This window comes from Scomber japonicus, chromosome 2, assembly GCF_027409825.1.
Source record: "Scomber japonicus isolate fScoJap1 chromosome 2, fScoJap1.pri, whole genome shotgun sequence".
NCBI classification, from domain to species: domain Eukaryota; kingdom Metazoa; phylum Chordata; class Actinopteri; order Scombriformes; family Scombridae; genus Scomber; species Scomber japonicus.
This window is the reverse complement of record NC_070579.1, coordinates 17,955,356-17,973,407: the sequence shown is the minus strand read 5'-3', so window position 1 is coordinate 17,973,407 and position 18,052 is coordinate 17,955,356. Positions and strand designations below refer to the sequence as shown.

Here is an 18,052-nt window from a genome sequence, read left to right as displayed (position 1 = left end):
TATGTCAGCTTATAAACTCTTTTGCTGGTGTTATTTTATTCTGTTGTCTCAGTCCTTGATTTGAATGGTTGAGCTGCTCTTCTTTCATGTGGTTTGGCAAAAGCTACTTAGTTTTCTTTAATGACAACACTACCAGGTGTGGTTGAGTTAGTTTTTTATTTCAGGGTGTTAATTAGTCTCAGTTAATACAGTCAGCTGCGTCATACATAGACAAACATCGATCTAACATATCAGTACACAACAGCTGATTTTTTTTTTTCAATTTTGATACCTTTCAACAGAAATAAAAAATGACAGTGCTGTATTTGACCTCAGAAATCTCAAAAAGTTTTTAATCCTCTTTCCTTGTTCACAGGTGAGCAAGTGGACCAGACTGTGTGAAATTGGTGTCCCCTCTGCTGTTGAAAAACACCTCCAAAATCCCACAAATCAATATCAGCAGCTGCCTCTCTCCATCCTCACCTTAGAGCAAAGGCTAGCAGAGCCTGTCAAAGTCCACAATGATGACAAAATACGGAGACAGAAACTTCAACAGCAGAGACAGAAGGAAAAGAACCAGTCCCCTGAAGGTCAAGGGAACGCAGACTCTGACACCCAGGCCGAGCAATCACCTCAGGTCTGTGATGGACTCGAGCTCAGGGCGGCTCTGGCCAAGCTGTCTGTGGATTCAGTTCCAACTTCGACCACCAGAGAGAACTCTGACATCAGAAAAGTGAAAACCACAGATCTGCCTCTGCTGGAGCATGTGTTTGCTGAAGGGCTGTACTTCACATTGACTGATGTGGTCTTGCTGCCGTGCATCTATCAGTACCTGGTAAGAGCCTTGGAGATTATGATTTATGTTTGACAACCAAAGGCTTGTCAGTACTGTAAATGAACCATTGTGGCTTAGGATCTCTTTATTAGTATTGCCTTAAATTATTGCCTAATTTGGATTCATGAATAAATATTTCATGCACACTTAGTTTTAGTATCAATGCATATATCTAACCCCTCCTCCTCAATGTAATGTCACATTATACATTTTACAAAATTTATAGTGAGCAAAATGCAAACTTTTTTATTCCTTGAGCAATAAAGTGTATCCATGTAAGGGATTGTCTCACAGCATAAGTAGTAGCTCACACATGACTTTGGTCTGATGTCACCTCATATACATGGTGCCATTCTGGCTACGGGGGCCCCCATTACAAGTATTTATCGGCTTTTCAGTGTATTTATTATGATGACCTGTCAAATTGTGCATGACTTATGGTTTTGACACTCTGGTCAGGGTGAGCAGACAGTACACCCAGCTCTTTTCAGATCCATCCAGGCAGAAACTTGAGTTAAGAAGACTCACCGCATCAGACTTGGCACAGATTTTACTCTCAAAGGTGGTCTACAGGCACCTGGCAAAGAGTGATAACAGTGTATGGGAGGGTTTCTATTCAAATGCAGCAGGCTGAAATGCATTTCAATTACTTTACTTTGGGAACATTTTTCTCCCTGCAACAGATCAAGAATGGATGGGTTATGGTGTTGACCTTAAAATTCCTTAAAAAACTCTTGCAAGACTTCAAAAGCTCTTGCTCATTTTCTGAATATTCATTATACATAATGACTGCATATTGTACAAGTTAAGTTAGTCACAGCAATCAGAGTAACTGCAGCTGAGACCAAAGAGTACCAAGGCTGTTAATTTAATAGTATATATGGGTAAAAAATTATTAGATTATTGATGAGGAACGCTGCTCTGTCAGGCTGTGAAGCGGGTCTCAACCTCCATTTCACCCTTCAGCCGGCTCCAACTATTCCTAGACTGTGGGAATGAACTAGAGTTCCCACAATGAGGCTCTTAGTAGTCAGCTGTGCACCAGTGGTTTCCAGTTTCACACTCAGCCTAGCGTGTCTCCTCTTAACGGCCATCACTGTCCACAGCACATGCAGCCACAGCGGATCCTTTCCAGTCCGCCCACTTGTCATACTGCAGAGTGCCCCCTTCTTCCTCTGTGTTCCTCTCTCTCCTTTTTGTCTTCCACACACAGTCACACACATTGACACTGCTTCTCTGATCATGTCTCTGTTTGTGTCTTCACCCATCCCATCTGCCAACGCAGTTTGAACGTGTTTCTGGCTGGTCCCTCGTGTGTGTCTGTCCACCAGTGTGATGAGTGAATTCTGGTGGAAACTGACATCTTGCTCTGTTGGAGTTGACACATCTGATGAGTCACTTAATCAATATCTTCTTGTTTTTTTTCCTCTTTTCTTTTATCCTCTCATTGTCTTTGATAGTGTTCCCTCCAAGCCCACGCTGCGAGCACTCTACACAAACTGCCCCACCTGCTGCGTTGGTACAGCCGTGTTCAGGAGGTGCCTGGGGTCCTTCGGGCAGCCAAAGCCTGCGGGATGACTCTTTGCATCCCTGAAGCTCCACCGTCCAACCTCCAAGGGCAGTCAGCAGAGGACCAAACAACTATCCAACTGGAGCAGGAACAACAGGAGATGGCCACACAGCTGCCCTTTGTTGGTGGCCCCAGGCCTACAATGACTAAACTTAAAGTAAATAATAACTTTTCACTTATTTGTTATCACGTGTTCCCTCTCTGTGCTATCCAAACGTTTGCTTGAACATGCACATATTTTGGTTTTGTTCCAGTCCCCTTCACAGCACAAGTAGAGGCTTTGGTTTGGACGCTCCAAGTAGTTGTTAACTATTATCCCTGTAATTTCATGCCTCCATTTTCTGCCGATTGCACCTTCAACAGTGCAGCTCTAAGTTAATGTTTTCGCTTCTGAAAGACTTTCTTAATTGTAGAATCTTTTTGCCAGTGCTTAAAGTTAACTGCTTTCAATCATAGAATTAGCATTTTAAGTGGGCAGTATAAAGCTTTTAGGATGCTTGTCTGGCTACATGATTTTCTATACACAGAGGTTGCTTGTATGGCAATATTGTTTTTATCAGTTAAGGAAAACTAACAAAGGGTGATATTTCATAACACAATAACATGAATTGTTTATAATAGTATTATACTGCCCTCAGTACATTATAAAAAGCACATTTCACTGTTCTCGGTAGATCCTGTTGCCACATGCAATAATGCAGACAATGCACATTCAGCTTATCCCCGTTTCAGGTGCAATAAAAACAGTGAATCCATTCCAAAAGAAAACAAAGTTTTTTATAGCCAGACTAAGTAGTTTATAGCAATAGCTGAAAATCTTAGTGTAAAGAGCACATACAATACAGCACACAATAATAGCGTAATGTGTCCACACTCTTAATATGCATTTCCCTCAGGAAGCATTGCCAGTACAAACACACACACACACACACACACACACACAAAGTCTCACATTTCTAGCTATCCTTGCTCACAATTCTTTATTCTTGCTTTTTCCAGTAGGAGATAAGCAGGTCCAGCTGTTCAGAAGGCAGCTGTTTTCTCAGCCCTGACTCATCTCACCATTGAGTTTACAGACTGTTCTCTTGGCCTTCTTGCTCTGCTCTTTCAGCAAAGATTTTTCTGTGATTTCCTGCTGGCTAAGTGTCTATAACGACATGATATTAAGTGACGGAAAGAGAAGAAAGGGAGAAAGCAGTAAAAGGCTGAGGGGTGGGAGCTAAAGGAGCTGGGTGGGATGTATCTTGTACGTGCCTTGTTGCCAGATGAAATTTAGTGAGGCACAGATGTGCACAAATGACAGTTTTCATGGCAGATTGAAATCAGACATTAACAGCGAGAGGAATGTGTGCACACATACAGACACACACACACAATGGCCACCATTCTTCCGAGAGTGATTATAAGGATGGCAGCGTGTCGCCACCATCATGTCTGCGGTGCAGCTGTTATGTTGTTGTGGCCAAGGTGCCTGTGTGTGTGTGTGTGTGTATATGTGTGTGCCTGTGCATACATCCTCATATATAACTGTGTGTCCCCAAGGCAAGTACATACATAGAGACAGAGAGGTCTACTGTCTGGCATGGTGACACTTGATCCTTCACTGCTGCTAACCAGAGGCACCGGGCTCATCTTGCTACACTATGTACAATATAGATGGCTCATAAACTCTGCCTCTTTCTCACTTCAGTTAACACACACTGATGCATGCCAGTCAAACTGCCTAGCCAATGAGCCAAAACATCTGATCTAAAGTGTAAACAAAAAGGTTGTCAAATTCAAGACCCAGGACTGAAACCTTATTTCCATCGTTCCCTAATTGATCTGCCATTTTAGTAATTCAAGGCCTAGATTACTACATAGCAGCAAAAATGGGCTTCATCCAGAAATGAGGTTTAGTGAGTTCAGTGAAATCCTGGATATTCTCTTGGAGGAGTGGGGCTCACATGAAAGCCTGTGTTCCAGAAAACTATCATTACAGCAGGGTTGTGTCTGCTCCTGTGGAAACTTATGCCCTGAAACTAACTCGTTATATGGCAAGTTACTGTCTTTTTTTCTCAATTGGACATAAGGACCTGCTTGCCATTAACAATGTCAAAGATCTCCACCAGCTTGATTGCTAATGTGTTGCCCCAGATGTTGTTTGGCGATCAGGTTTCTTTTTCTGTTTCATTATCCAGGATATTCAGAATGTGGCTGGGGCATTGTGACAAAGTGGCCTATTTTTGGTCATATTTGTGAGGCATCTACTGTATCTGCTTCATGTCTCTCTAACGGCTTGCCACCATTTGGAACAAAACGGCACTAATGATTTCACATTGCTTCTTATTGAAGGTTGGTGTGATCCTTAACCCTTTGTTTTTCAGTGAAGTGGACAGAATATTAATATGCAGTGTAAGACAACATCCAAAATCGCCTTATTATGGCATAACATTGAGTCAACACATGAGCAAGTGATGTAGCAGTGTCGACAAAAACTAAACCCTTAAAACAAGATAGTATTTATTGCAGGGATCTTTTGTTGTAATGCAGCACGTAATACAGATATCTGTATTTTTTTGGTAATTCCTCCGGTGTGTATCCTCAGGTTATTTATTTTTTCATTAATACATTTATTGTACATACCTTGCAGCCATCATGCACAGTCAATAACCTGTGATAAAAGATATATGCATAATAATTTTAATGCAGAGTTAAACATTTATTAATATGATCATGGGTGTAGATGTTTGTGTTTTTTCTTTTCAATTCATTAATCATAAAATAAAGCATTGCCGCAATAACAACAAAGCTTTATTGATAACCAAATGGGATTACGCAATGTATGTGTAAAACATCCGAGTATAAAATGAATCATCCCAGCATCACAGTCCCTGTTACAGTTTAAGTACAAGATGATTGCAATTTTATCTGTGGCTGTTAAGTAGACTATATGATTATGATTGATTAGAAGGGCCACTCATTTGGAAGCAAACATACAGCTGTGAGAAAAGTTTTTTTTTTAATGAATTTGGTTTTAATGATAAATGCTCTCCTGTTTCCTGTCAGATGGTACTAATGAGCATACTTACTGGTTTAACGCTCTTATCAACAAGGATGCAAAAAAAAAAAAAAGAAGTGCTTTACCTTGTCTGCCTCAATTTCCTGTGTTTCTCCAGTCTTTCTCCAGTGTATTCGATGTGCAGGGGTGTCTACTGTACCGGTGAAACATTTGTTCTCTCAGAGAGAGAGTAATAAGTGCACTAGCAGTGTTTTTTTTCCTCAGGTGTAGCTTCAGATCAGTGTGAGCAAGGTTACAAAGGGCTTGTTCAAGAGCATTTCTCTTGAAATCGCTTCATTACAACCATTAGGGCCACAGAACCTCAAGGCTGTAGAGGGGTTTCTATGGTAACGTGTGTATTTGTGTGTGTGTATGTGTGTTTGTGTGTTCCTCCCCTAGGAAAATGGCATTGAAGCAGTCTTCGCTCCTCATCCTTGCCCTGACTGGACTCTCCCATGGGACAACTTACCAGAAGCTATCAACCCCACAGAAGGTAAAGTTGAATCTCTGGCTGGTGGCTGTATTCTTTGTTTCCTCTATTTTCATTTTACCCTTTTACTCTTTTCTTTGCTCTTTTGGCTTTTCTTTCTTTTTTATCTTTTTAATTGTGTGTGTTTTTGCTTGTTCTTTATTTCTTCCATTTTCACCTCTTCTTATCTCCATCAAAACTTTTCCTCATTGTACCTCCCCCGTCTCTTTATCAATATGCCTCTCCATCACTCCTTCTACTCCCTCTTTCTTTCACCTTATTAATCAGCCAAAGTCAAAACAAATACCACTGATACTGTTTATGGAGAGAGAGGAATGTGTATAAATATTTGCATAAAACCTTCCCGTAATCTAGTGGCCTGGTGATTTTCAGTAGCACATTGCCAGCCCCCCTAAAGAAAAATATTAGCCACTGACAATCACAGAGCTTTCTGCTCAGCCTCAGCTGGATGTGTTTCCCCACGTGGCCCCCTAATGAATTTTAAAGTGTTTATCTTCTTCACGTGTTACTCTCCTCATGTCGCGATGTGTGAAATCAGTCTGTAACAGAAACAAACACACAAAAATCCGCACACACAGACGACTCAAACAAGTATTGTACTGATCATAGTGAGAGCAGTATCTAACAGGGGATGGAAAGGTTGATGATTGCTGCCCCAGGTGGCACTGGTGAAGCAGTGAAAATAAATCTCTATGTTTCATTGTCTTCCCTTTCCCTTTTTGCATTGTTTTTCTTCCTATTAGCGAGATGTCTGTGTTGGTAGCGATGCTAAATTATGCGCATGGGTTGATGTTATTTTTATAAGAATATGAGAAAGGTTGATACAGACAGACATAGAAAATTAATTTAAATATTTCCTTCATTTCTTGCTTCCCTTCATTTTCACTTATCTGGAAGATTATAACAGACAGAAGTTCATACGCATTGGTTATTTCTTCCATTTATCAGAGAATATGTGAAAATTAAATCGAATAGACATTTCATTATCAAGATACTGTTTACATGGTAACATAAGTTCTGCTTCCTCGCTCCTTCAGCTCATGTGTTTGTGCAGGAATTGCCTGTACTTGTAAGTAATTAAACCTTTTTATAGAATACATTTTAAAACAACAGTTGCAAAGTGATTTTATAAGTATGCATGAAAATACAATACCATTAAAACAACACAACAATTAAAGGGAATGCTAAACATTAAAACAACATAAATATTGAGTAAACATGACACAATTACCATACGGGTGTGTTTTTTTCTCTGAAATTAAATTCGCCCGTTTGTTGTCCATCTTTTTACTTACAATATATTGTTTTGGGTCAACATTTACAACAGATAATTGTTTGTATTTCCGAGTTTAATTCTCTTGTGATGTGAATATTCCCCACGCACGTCAGTATAATATGAAGTATATGGAGTATTGTCACACACTTTTCATTAACTCCATACTCAGCACAGCTCACTAGTGTTAATATGCTGACTCCGAGCTTTAGTTTTAGGGTGTTTACGTTCACAACAGATGGACAGAGTAGACATAGTAACCTTTTAATACATAGTCTCCAAAGTTTGGTGAAGAGAAAGAAATTTTGTGTGTTTCCATAAACCTTATGAAATATTTGGTCCAAATCCTTTGCTGTTAATGGAGTTCATGACTAAAGGTCTGTACTGCAGCCATGCTCACTTCTTGATTGTTTTGTGCATTAATTCTAGTCTTCAGCATTTCAGATACAAGACCAGTTGGATTGAGTTAAGATGACAAGTCAGCCAAGAAAACTCACTCTCTAAAAACCTCCTTTGTTACCAGCACTTTAAACTGTTATTATTTCATTTCAAGTACAATGTGCTGGATTAGAGTCAAAACAATGAAACAAGTTACGACCCTACTGCTTTATCACTGCACTATACTAGTTGTCATTTTTACAGTCATTTTTTTGCTGTCAAGGTATTCCCACAGGACAACTTAATCATCTTTTTCTATCCAAAAGAAAAGAAACCCCACTGTCATCTAAATTGAAGTGCTCTTGATGATGCGGGCAGCGTGTCTATTCTGAGAGTGGGAATCATGGAGAGAGACTAAATTTTAGTTGTCCCACTTCTTGTAGCTCTCTGCATGATAAACTGCACTGTTGATATCTCCTTCTGCAGTATTAGGCATGGTGGATAGGTAGTCCCTGCATTTCAGTGCGTAATTAAAGAGGAGCAGAGATGAAAAGCAGCCAATTTGTCCTGAACCTGAGCGCGTGGGCATTCCCATCTATCTGCTTCTACAATACACAAATGGCTGCACACACGCCTACACATACAGTACTACAGGGAAAAGTGCAGCATTTTCCCCTTACATATGCATTCATATTTCTGTACCTGCAAAACCAATATAACACAGACTCACAAGACTTTTAAAGCTGTATTATTTCTATGTATTCACTTACCTATTGTATGTAGGTACATACACAGTAGAGCGCAGTCTGCAAGTGTTTCAACAGTTTTGTTTCAACTCTACTCTGGAGCACTTTCAATTGAAATGAAATATTGACTTTGAGGTTAAAGTGCTGACTTTCAGCTTTAATTTGAGTGTTTATATCCACATCCAATGAACCGTGTAGAAATGTTAGCCCTTTCTATCCAAACCCCAAAGGGTGAAAAAGGCTAGAGTTTCTACACTGTTCACACAATATGGATGTGGACACCTCCAAATGTCCTTAAAGCTGAAAGTCAGCACTTCAACCTTGTAGCTGTTGCTTTATTTGAAAGCTTTTATGCTGGTGTAGAGCCAAAACAATAAAGAATATATCACTTTCTTAATACTTTATGACAGTGCTGTATAGTATATTTTTCTCAAACTTGTCTAAAGACGTATCTGCTTCCACATCCACTATACAGTAAAGTATAAAATAATCGTAACTTTAAGCACCTCTTAAGAACTGAGCCTCATTGTATTTATTGCTCCAGTCTATCGACCCTGCTAATTTGCATTCAGTGGTAACAAATCCTAACACATTGATGCTCGGGCATTGCACAGTGTATAGAGGAACAAAGGGATGTCTGTACATGCAAGCTGTTTATGTCCTCCTTGTGCAGAGGGCTGCTTTGGTAAATGCAGTTAGGGCTGTCCACAGACAGGTAAACAGCAATGTGAACACAGGGGCCATTGTATAGAGAAGCCATCGTCTTGTCTCCAGCGCTCCACTTAATAGAAGGAAGAGGGGAGGTTGCAGATAAAGTAGGCTAGAATGATGGAGTGTGTGACAGTGGGAGATTGAGATAGGGGTGAGACAGCATGAGGAGAGACACGGGTTATCTGGAGAAAACAAGGCAAGAGGAGAGGGGTGAACAAGACAATGAGGCATAAAGAAAAAGGGAGGGCTGGTGAGGAAACCGCATAGTTGTCATGCTTGAGACATGCTGCTATTAGGTCCTCCAGGGTTGTTTTGGTACAAGGAGATGAGATGAGTTCCCATGTCTTTGTCTCAGGTTACAAGAGTATGACAGAAGTTGAACTGCTGGAGTGAAAACTGGCTCCATTTGTCTGTGTCTCCCTGCTTTAAGTACAGCAGAGATGTGATTGAGATATAACAAACGCCACACTTGACTGGTGTGAGTTTCCTTTTTTCTCCCCTTCATTTTTTTCAAGGTTGGTCGAACTGGAGGAAAAGGCTTAGGGATGTACTGTACCTTGTTGTTATTTGTAGATATGTTATCAACGTTGTTATCCCAAATTATGTTGGGGGCAAGGCATCATATTGGGCATGATAGTTGTTATCCCAATAATGATGCCATTTTCTGGCATGAAATCCACAGGCAGCCTCCAGTTGGTGGTAAATGGGCTTCACAAATTGATTTCATCAAACTTAAAATGAAAACCCCATAGGAGGCCAGTCAGGTGGAACATTCTGACTCATTCAAATATTCAGTAATTGTCTTCTTTCTGCTATAAATATATAACACACAGCTTCAAAGAAGAGCAGGGATCCGATCATTTAGACTTGACAGTTAATCATAAAATTTCCTCCATATATATCGTTACCCAAACAGTAAATGTTAAAATCTCCATTATTGTATGATATATGGTAAAAAGGCATTTGCAGTGTTGTTTTCACAATAGAGACAAACTGTGAACACAACACGTTCTGACAATGTTATCACTTTTTATGTTGATATAGTATTATCACAACAAAAAGAGCATTGGTTTGGAGTCATGTTTGTGGTTCCCTGTTGAATGTAATTTCGATAGTTTCTGTCCCTTTAGCTTTGTTTGACCAACTCCTGAGGAAAATCTGTCTTTGTAGCGGCTAAATGCTCTTCAATGTTCACCAGCTAGTTTCTAACTTCTTTCATCTCTTGCACTAGGCAGTTGGCACACTTTGGGTTTGTAGTGCTTGTGGTTTGTATCCATTCACATCACGATCACAAAATAATTATCATTAAAACAACCACAAGTATAATTAAAATATCAGCTAATAAAACTTTAACAGAAAGTAGAACTTGAACTGACTCAAATCCTCAGTAGCACTGAGAACTGCAGTCAGTTGTTAACCCCCCTCTGTTTTTCACAAGTACAAGTAATCATGGGATGTATTGTTAAGAAGAAAATATTGATCATAACCTTGGATTTTTTTTCATTCATCTTTTCTGCTCTACTAGAAATGTGAGTTACCAAACTAAGTGTGCAATAACCTTGACAAAACACATTTAAAAAGGTCTTAACCCACACGAGTTTGGTTCTTATATTGTAGTCATGTGTTGTAATGTCATCTGTACTGTATTGTGCATGTGGTCAACTTACATCATTTATACTGCTCAGCCTGTAGCAAGGCAAGTTAATGGTAGCTTGTAAGGGGTCTTTGCAGTAATGGCTATTCAGCATTATCATGGTCATGTGTTGTTACGTGGTCTCAAGCATCCTGAGGCAGCATTAAACAGTTTTTGAAACAATGTTGCTACAGCTGTGCTGGGATTTCCTACTCCTTCACAGACATCCTCCTGCATCATCATCATCTTTGTAATGTAAACCCCAATAGAAATGTAAGCCACACCAGAAGTCTGAACCCACGCTTTTCCGACTTTGCTTGTTTTTCTGCTCTGTTCATAGGTCTAATGAGTAGTTAAACATATGTTTTACTGAGCTTCCAGACACGCCTTAGATGCTTACCATTACTGGTTTGGGAATTGGCGAACCTTTCTGTAAGATGCATCAAAGATTGAATATCAAGCCAGTAACAATGAAATGAAATATCATTGTGTAGGCAGTTATTCACTGTTTCTCTTCTTTGACTATAATTTTAAGAGCTCTTCATCCACTGTTAAATCAGTTAGGCTCTGTGTAATGGGTGAGATTTCCCTTTAAGCATATCATCTCACTGTTATTGAACTTAGATGAGGATAATTAGCTGTATTTGATTTAAGTTGAGATTTATGAATTTCCCTTACATTTTCTTAGACTAGATATTGACTGGGTGCCCTAAAGACAGTACAATTTCTTTCAGCCCAACTTTTACACCAGTGCATTATCACTCTCTTTAAATAAAGGAATATGGCAATGACTTCATCTTCCCACTTTCTGAAAATTGTTTCTTTAAGAGGATCATGACATGCCATCTAAGACATTTAAAATTCATTACTGTCTGATGTTACAGTCCACACAGGGTCTTACCTGTTTAATAATCGGTGAAAGAAATCTCATTACAAATTGTATTCATTGTAGCTGAAGCAGGTTCATACCAGGGATCAGATTTGAAGATCTAATATGAGAGTTCCACTCCTGTGAACTTCACATTTTATGACAGGCCATAATCCCAAGAACCACTGGCCTAGTCAGATTTAAAGGACCACTTTGCTGATTTTCAACCTTATCATTACATTTTCAAAATGTGGATATAGTGTGAAATAGCTGCGTATAGTGACGTATTTAGGGGCAAAGAACTACAAGCTGTATAGTGGTGCCTTTAAGGACAGTCAAGGGTGGGTCTCCCACTGGATGACAGAACGACATAATTGACGACCTGGTGAACATAGTGGAGCATTTAGCAGTTAAAGAGCCCGATATTTCCATCAGGTTTTGGCTGTCACAAAGTAGGCCTAATAACCATCGTGCTTAGCCAGAAAACTATGTATATTATCTCCTTCTGGTTCAGCCTGAGTTATTCCTCACAGTGAAAGGGTTTATGTATCTTTTTTCATGAGCAGGTTCCAGAGTTGTTGCAGATTTGAATGATTTTACTGATCCATTTATGTTTCAGCCCTCACCTTTGGCCATGATCTTGATCAGTCCTTTTTTAAAAAAATACAAAGTTAGACTCTCAAAATACACCATATTGCGATGAATTAAAATAAATGAATTATCTTACTCTTATGGGCATGAAAGCATTTATACTGAAATAGCAAGTAAGCAAATATGTCTATATATTTTTTCTTCACTTGACACTTTAATACATCAAACACACTGAAGCCATTAAACATCTAATTTCAGGAAACAAATAGAAATTTGGTTGGTTGAAATAGTTTGGTTAGACTCCTGCAGAACATCAGTCTGAACATTGATACATTTCCTTGTCTTGCCTGTGGAGCTTATGCACTAGACTTTAGTCAGCCAACTGAATTGGAGTCTGTGTGCATGGCTGTTTTTCCTGTCCAGCTGTCAGGCTGAATGGAGCTCTGCTGAGAGATGCACAGCAGGCTTAGTCACAGATCTGTTTGACTGTTGGACTGTACATTACCGCATGAGCGTAGTCTAGAGATACTGTTGACTGATTCTCTCTGGCTTTCTCCCTTTATGTTTTTTCTGCAAATATATCAGTGTTTTGTGGGTTTGCTTTGAGTTACAATAAGTGACAAGGGTAAAGTCGAAGTAAAGGGCAAGATAATTTTACAAAAGATGAGTCTGTTTGTCAGGCACTTGTAAAGAAGTGATTGCTATCCTTATGTCTCTGTCAGACATGTCCCTCTAGATGCTCGTGCTTTGTACACAAAAAATAACATTCTTCATGTAAAGCTGAGCGCCAGAATAATTGAAGTCCTAACACTAAGATATACCCTTCTAATCTTGTCACCTTTCACATGTTCAACTCTGTATTTCCTTTTTTCCTTCATTCCAATTGCTTGCAATGAATAAAAATTGCACATCAGTCTCTTGTCTAATCCATAAAGCAAGAAGATTTATTGAAATTGTAGCAGTCCTTCAAGAGAGCATATTTGCCAGTCATACCTTGACTCAAGGGTCTCTTTCAATTTGCTCATGTCCTTGAGATATGTCAGGGAATTTCTAAATTTCTGGAAAGAAGAGTCTACAGTCATACTAGTAGTCATATGTGACTATTTAGGCTTTGAGCTTAATGCTAACATCAGCATGCAACTATGCTTGCATGCTGATGTTTTAGCAGCTATGTTCACATTTTAGTTTTGCATCTTAGCATGCCAACATTTGCTAATAAACACTAAACACAAAGTACACCTGTTTTGACCTCATGGTGCAGATGAAAGGTCAGGTTACCACCAAAGTTATTACAGTTTCCCTGAGCTCACATGAAGAGCTGCATCACATTTCATGGCTGTCCACTCTACAATTGTCGAGACATTTCACTCAAAACCATAAATGTTCACCTCATGGTGTAGCTAGACGAGAAGTTAAGGGATCACCAAAATCACTAGATCTCATCCTTTGGGGACAGTGGATGTTTGTACAATATTCCTTGGCAATTAATGCAATAGCTCTGACCAAATTTGACTGACAGGCTGACATTGCCTTAACACGCCTTGAGCAAAGCTAAAAGTTTAATGTTTAAAAATGGTTCAAGATTTTCTGTTTGCCTTCAAGGAGAGGTGTGTGCTCATGACTCTACATAAAGCTGTCGGTGCATGTGTAATTAAAGGTAAATAGGCTGTTATTAAAAATAGAGATCTGAACGCTTTTCTTGGAGTGCATATGTGAATACAAACACATATGGGATTTTTTAAATGTTGTAATATAGTGTTATTGGGGATATCTCTTTATATGTGCTGGTATTTGGTTAACACCTTGTTCCCTCAGGCTTACAGTTACACACAGCAGGCTGTGACTCCCAAATCACTCCTCTCATTCTCAATTAATTGAACTCATTAGAGCCTTTAAATTGGAGATTTAAAGATATGCAGTAAACATGGGACCAAGCACAACAGGCAACCAGCTTTGTTACTCCCAATTAGAGTGATAATTGGCACTTTATTTCTGCAATTCAAGTTCAAACACATCTAGACTCCCTGGAGGGATACCGCAGAGTTTCACTATTTGCAGTGATGTTTGAGTCGTGCCTATTTAAATGCAAAGCCACTGGCTGCCTCCATGATGAGCTCCTTGCAAATGTCATATCATGAATATTAATTTGTCTCCTTCGTTTTGTTTTCTTCAATAATCTCTGGCGAGGCATTGCAGTGTTGGGTATGGAGCGGGGAGACAATTTGCCTAACCCTCAGCCAGCTTTCACTGGGTTTTGGATTACATAGTGTTTCTTGCGCCGTTTCGCTCGACTCATAATTAATTACTGATTAGTGTTTTCAGCCCTGAGGAGAATGTAAAACCAAATCTTTTTCCAACATGCTTTTCCACTGGAGCACAGTTTACCACGCTTTTTCTATTAAAATATTGTTTGTTTGGAATGAAGAGATGACTTTTCAAGACTAAAATTGAACTAATGAAATCATTTTCTGTTGTCATTGTTGGCATGTTTTCTTCTATCAAAGAGCTATGGTAAATATGTTTTTGGTTTTGTTGGACGTAATGATAGACATTTTCTGTTGCTTCATAGTTCAGTGCTGGTTCATAATAAAAGATGAATAAAAGGAAAATAGCTTTTTCCAAGAATGATTGATCTGTAAAATAGTCCTGTGACATAAAATAATCAAAAGTTATCACAAGTTGTAGCATCTAAATCTAAATGAAGGCAAGAAGGCCAGAAATAAAAAAATAAAGTCATCACAAGTTGTCAGTCATAGAAAACAGTGGCGTATCAACAGTCATAGATATTTCTGTTACTTACAGTCAGCGGACAGTTTGATGCTATCACAATATGTTTACTAGCTAGTGTTTGACTCCTTTATTTAATTTTTCTCAGTAGTAACGTATAAAGGGGGAAAAATCCTCTTCTTTGTTTTTGTTTTTTTAATAGTTTCTCATAGATTTTTGTGCAAAAAGCAAGTAGCATAATCTCTTAAATATAAAGATTCCGTCATCCTGTTTTACTTATGGGTCTTTTCAAGGCTTTTATTGTACTGTACATAAAGTTCAACAGAAGAATAAAAAATGCCTAGATGAGAATGTCCCCATTAAAATAAAGTCAAAGTTTTAACTCGGTTGCAATGGAATTCTTAAATGTATCGAGCCACAAACTTCAAAGCCTGGTCGCCATAATACATTGTGAAGTGTATGTTAAGCCCAATTTCCACCGGGTCCGTCAGCGGCGCGTTACAGCTGCGCCGCGGTCACCGGAGCTGATAGGTACCACTATAATCAATGAGAGTGTCTCCACCGGGAGCGTCTCGGGAGCGTCTCAGCAGCGTCTCAGCAGCGTGTCAGCAACGGCTCTCCACGCCTCAGCGCTATCAATAGCATTTCTATTTTTGACGGAGCTGTTTTTGCTGGAGCTGTTTCTAACTCGCGATAAGCTCAACAGAGCAGATTGCACCAGACAGTAAGTCAGACACTGAATCGGCATAATAAAACTTCCGTCTTTCAAAATAAAACAACCCGTGCAGCCTCCCGATCGTATTTCAGCAACAAACATGAATAAAACAGACAGATAAAGACTCCATCTAGCTACGTAGCCTACTGACAGATGGGATAAGCACAAAAATCAAAGAAAATTACCAAATCAACCAAAATTGAGCAAGTTAATAAAACCATTTAGTTGTGTTGCTACTACAGTAATTACTGTAGACTAAAGGCACTCGTTCGGATTTGATTGGGCTGCCGTAATTACTGTATTAACAGTGCAACTTCATTTTAAAAGGCAGTTTCTCTCCCAGAGCATGCTCCGCTCCGCTGCTGTAACGCTCCCGGTGTGAGTTGACGCCGGGCAGAGGACGGAGCTAAACCGTAGCGCAGCTGTTCCGCGCCACTGTTCCGCGCCACTGATGGACCCGGTGGAAATCCCCAGTTAGAGGCAGCATGAACACGTGGAAAGTCAACGGAACGATGCAAATGGAGGTAAACGGATGCAGATGAGCACTTGTCTAGTTGCATGTGCAAAGCAGAGGGAAAATAAATGAAATTTACACCCCCGTTTGATGAATAATGTGTTCCATAGCAGTCTTGAACCAATTCAGCATCCCAAATTAGCATCTCTCGAGTTTAAAAACATTAACTTGATACTGCATTTGGAAAGATGCTCGGTACAGCTGTCAGTCTCATTTTGTCTCAAGCCAAGCCAATTTGTGGCTTGGTTGTTATGTAATATAGTACATGTTCACAGACTGTTGTTATAGTTAATTACAGAGAGCACTTCACAGAACAGCTCTTTCTGTACTTTGTTTGTTCCTTTCAGTCTGTTGTCTTTATCTCTTTGTCATATTATTCCTTCTCTGTTTCTGTGTTTATTTCTTCTCTTTATCTCTCTCTCTCTCTCTTTCTCTTTCCTGCCTGCCTTACATTCTATTTACATTTCTTACCTCTATAATTTTTCTCACTTCTCCCCTCTCAACATAGGGCCATAAGCATTACTCTGACATGCGGTATGCCATTCCTATATACACACATAACTGTTGTATTTGTTCTTCCCATCCCTGAACAAAGTCGTCTCACTGGAATTCCTCATTTTGTTCGCATAGGCTCAAACAAAGGCACAACTCTTATTATTATTTTCTGTATCTAGTCAACACTGTAATAGATGTGTCATATTTGGTTTCAGTGTGTACTGTAAGATGTGCTCCTATTGTGGGAGAGACCTCCCCCAGTGCCCACATCTAATTTAGCTCAAAAGAAGTTTGTGTATGGAGTTTGGCATGTACGTCTCTGTTGTCTGAGGTCTACATCTTGTTGATGGTGGAGTTTTCCTTTGTGTTTTTCACACCCTCATGGACTTGGCTTACACTACTAGGGGTGAGTTGTCATTTGTATGTATGCATATGTGAGTGAGTGAGTATGTGTTATGTCTGTTTCTGCATCTGCAGAGCATTTAACAATAAACATAAATCACCAGTTGCATGGGCCTCTGTAGCTTTTACATTCTGATATCTATAATGGCTGCCAGAGATACAGTATTATCTACACAGCTGTACATATTTGGCTGTCTATCTCGTTTGAGTTACATAACCATGCTCACATCTTTCCTTCTTTCAAAGTGTCATATCAGATTCATGGAATTATTCTGTTCTTTTTTATTTTGCGAGACATGGAAGCAGAGAGAATTTGATGAGTTTTGGGGGACTTGCTTAAATTAGAGAGTAACATTGACTTGTATGAAATATTCAGGTGGCTCAGTAAGACTAAATCATGTTCTAATTATCCAAAGGGCACAGGGTGTTTGTGGCCAATCTGTAGTCCCTTGATTCTTGTTCCACTTTCCTAAATAAGAATATCTGTGCAGTGCCAAGACATTTGCAGAAATAATAGGGCAATAGATACATTGAGACTAATGGTTTCCTTTCCATCACTGAAATAAAATGTTTACTGCAGATAACACTAAAGAGATAATGGGATGAAATCTGTCAAGACAGAGAAGTTTTTGTGGAAAATGTCAAACACCCGAAGTCCACTGTGACAATATATGCTAAATACACACTGCTGAAGAGAGATTCCCTTTATTTCTCTCAATAGAGGGGCCCTCTCGTTGGCAACCCAAGCATAAAGGTTTCTGAAAGAAAACTAGGAGGAGCAGGGACACAAACTGGCTGGAGTCCAGCCAGCTTTTATTTATCCTTGAGTTAGCACTGCAAGGCTAGGGCTAAAAGCCATACTGACTGGAAGATTTTACAAAAGTGGCAGGCCAAAAGACGTTGACACTGCTCTCCGAAGATGCCAGTATTGTGCCACTTACTCCCTGACTTTGACAGCTCTGGCAGAGTACAGAGAGCAATGGATGAAAGGGAAGAGTGTGCACTGAATAAAAACAAACTTCTTAGTTTGAAGAAGCCATGGGTAAAGATTCTGCGGAGACATAACTGGAAGAACAGGTGGATTT

The 18,052-nt window shown here is 39.5% G+C and overlaps 1 protein-coding gene across 1 annotated transcript in view; it reads left to right on the top strand.

Moving 5' to 3' along the window:
* gstcd (glutathione S-transferase, C-terminal domain containing) overlaps positions 1–18,052 on the top strand; it is a 44,405-nt gene that overhangs the window by 1,008 nt on the left and 25,345 nt on the right. Inside the window, exons 2-4 of the mRNA XM_053331493.1 lie at positions 356–814; positions 2,275–2,541; positions 5,824–5,917. Coding sequence (XP_053187468.1) covers positions 356–814; positions 2,275–2,541; positions 5,824–5,917 — 820 coding nt within the window. The remainder of the gene's footprint in view (positions 1–355; positions 815–2,274; positions 2,542–5,823; positions 5,918–18,052) is intronic.